This window comes from Marmota monax, unplaced genomic scaffold, assembly GCF_021218885.2.
Source record: "Marmota monax isolate L192 unplaced genomic scaffold, Marmota_monax_Labrador192_F-V1.1 WCK01_AAM20220418_F8-fsc01685, whole genome shotgun sequence".
Lineage (NCBI taxonomy): Eukaryota > Metazoa > Chordata > Mammalia > Rodentia > Sciuridae > Marmota > Marmota monax.
The window spans coordinates 45987-47630 of record NW_026693637.1 but is presented as its reverse complement, the minus strand read 5'-3'; the positions used below and the strand labels follow the sequence as shown (position 1 = coordinate 47630).

At 42.0% G+C, this 1644-nt stretch overlaps 1 protein-coding gene across 1 annotated transcript; it reads left to right on the top strand.

The window, feature by feature from the left end:
- Positions 1-16: 16 nt before the first annotated feature.
- On the top strand, positions 17-1644 carry LOC124103233 (voltage-dependent anion-selective channel protein 2-like). The gene has a single exon (XM_046459737.2). The coding sequence runs from the start codon at positions 138-140 to the stop codon at positions 1020-1022; it is 885 nt and encodes a 294-aa protein (XP_046315693.1). The 5' UTR covers positions 17-137; the 3' UTR covers positions 1023-1644.

Genomic DNA, 1644 nt, shown 5'->3' with positions numbered 1-1644 from the left:
TCATTTGCCGACTTCGCCCTCCAGCAGCAGCAGCTGCAGCCTGATCCTAGCGAGCCGAGTTGCCTGTGCTGCGAGCCAAGCGGCGGCTGCGGCGCCCCTCAGGAGACCACCAGATCACCTCTTCCCGCGGCCTCACCATGGCGACCTACGGACAGAGCTGCGTGCAGCCAATGTGTATTCCTCCATCATATACTGACCTTGGCAAAGCTGCTAGAGATATCTTCAACAAAGGATTTGGCTTTGGGTTGGTGAAACTGGATGTGGAAACAAAGTCATGCAGTGGCGTGGAATTCTCAACATCTGGTTCATCTAATACAGACACTGGTAAAGTTACTGGGACCTTGGATACCAAATATAAATGGTGTGAGTATGGTCTGACTTTCACAGAAAAATGGAACACCGATAACACTCTGGGAACAGAAATCGCAATTGAAGACCAGATATGTCAAGGTTTAAAGCTGACATTTGATACTACTTTCTCACCAAACACAGGAAAGAAAAGTGGTAAAATCAAGTCCTCTTACAAGAGGGAGTGTATAAACCTTGGTTGTGATGTTGACTTTGATTTTGCTGTACCTGCAGTCCATGGTTCAGCTGTCTTTGGTTATGAGGGCTGGCTTGCTGGGTACCAGATGACCTTTGACAGTGCCAAATCAAAGCTGACAAGGAATAACTTTGCAGTGGGCTACAGGACTGGGGACTTTCAGCTACACACTAATGTCAATGATGGGGCAGAATTTGGAGGATCCATCTATCAGAAAGTATGTGAAGATCTTGACACTTCAGTAAACCTTGCTTGGACATCATGTACCAACAGCACTCGTTTTGGCATTGCAGCTAAATATCAGTTTGATCCCACTGCTTCCATTTCTGCAAAGGTCAACAACTCTAGTTTAATTGGAGTGGGCTACACTCAGACTCTGAGGCCTGGTGTGAAGCTTACACTGTCGGCTCTGGTAGATGGGAAGAGCATTAATGCTGGAGGCCACAAACTTGGGCTTGCCCTGGAATTGGAGGCTTAATCCAGCTAAAAGAAACCTCTGGGAATGGATATTAGATTTGGCCTTAATATATTTCCATTGTGACCAGCAGGCATTTTTTCCCCCCAAGAAGGTGATCAAAACAAGGATGATCTGAACAAGAGCTGTATTTTAAATATTTAGACAGTTACTTGTTAGCTGGTTTCTAGTTGAATTGGTTATCTAGTTACCAATGCTGCAGTCATGCAGTCACCTATGCATTATTTAAATGTATTTAACTGTTAAATGCACTACCCACCAATAATGAAATAGACCTTTATGAAAACTGTGCAATTGTGTGCATGTTTGTTTTTATGTTCCCTTTAACATTGAATATTGCCATAGAATAAGATGGATCAGTGGATGTTTTAAGATGAGGGTAAAGATTTTTTTGTTAAATTCAACCATCATTAGAATTACTTTTGGTATCCCAAAACATTACAAATTATGAATAAAACAAGTATACATAATTAATGGCTCCAAGTATTTGCAGTTAAAAATTTGCCAGCTAGGGTCAAATCTCCCTGATATTTAGCTGATTCTTTATTTTTCTGGTGAGCATTTTGCTCTTAATTCTGTGCCACAAGTCTTGTATCTCTAGAATTCCAGGAGCTTTTTGAGACTA

Excerpts from the sequence above, each read along its gene's own strand:
- LOC124103233 (XM_046459737.2), top strand. The coding sequence starts at position 138 with ATGGCGACCTACGGACAGAGCTGCGTGCAGCCAATGTGTATTCCTCCA.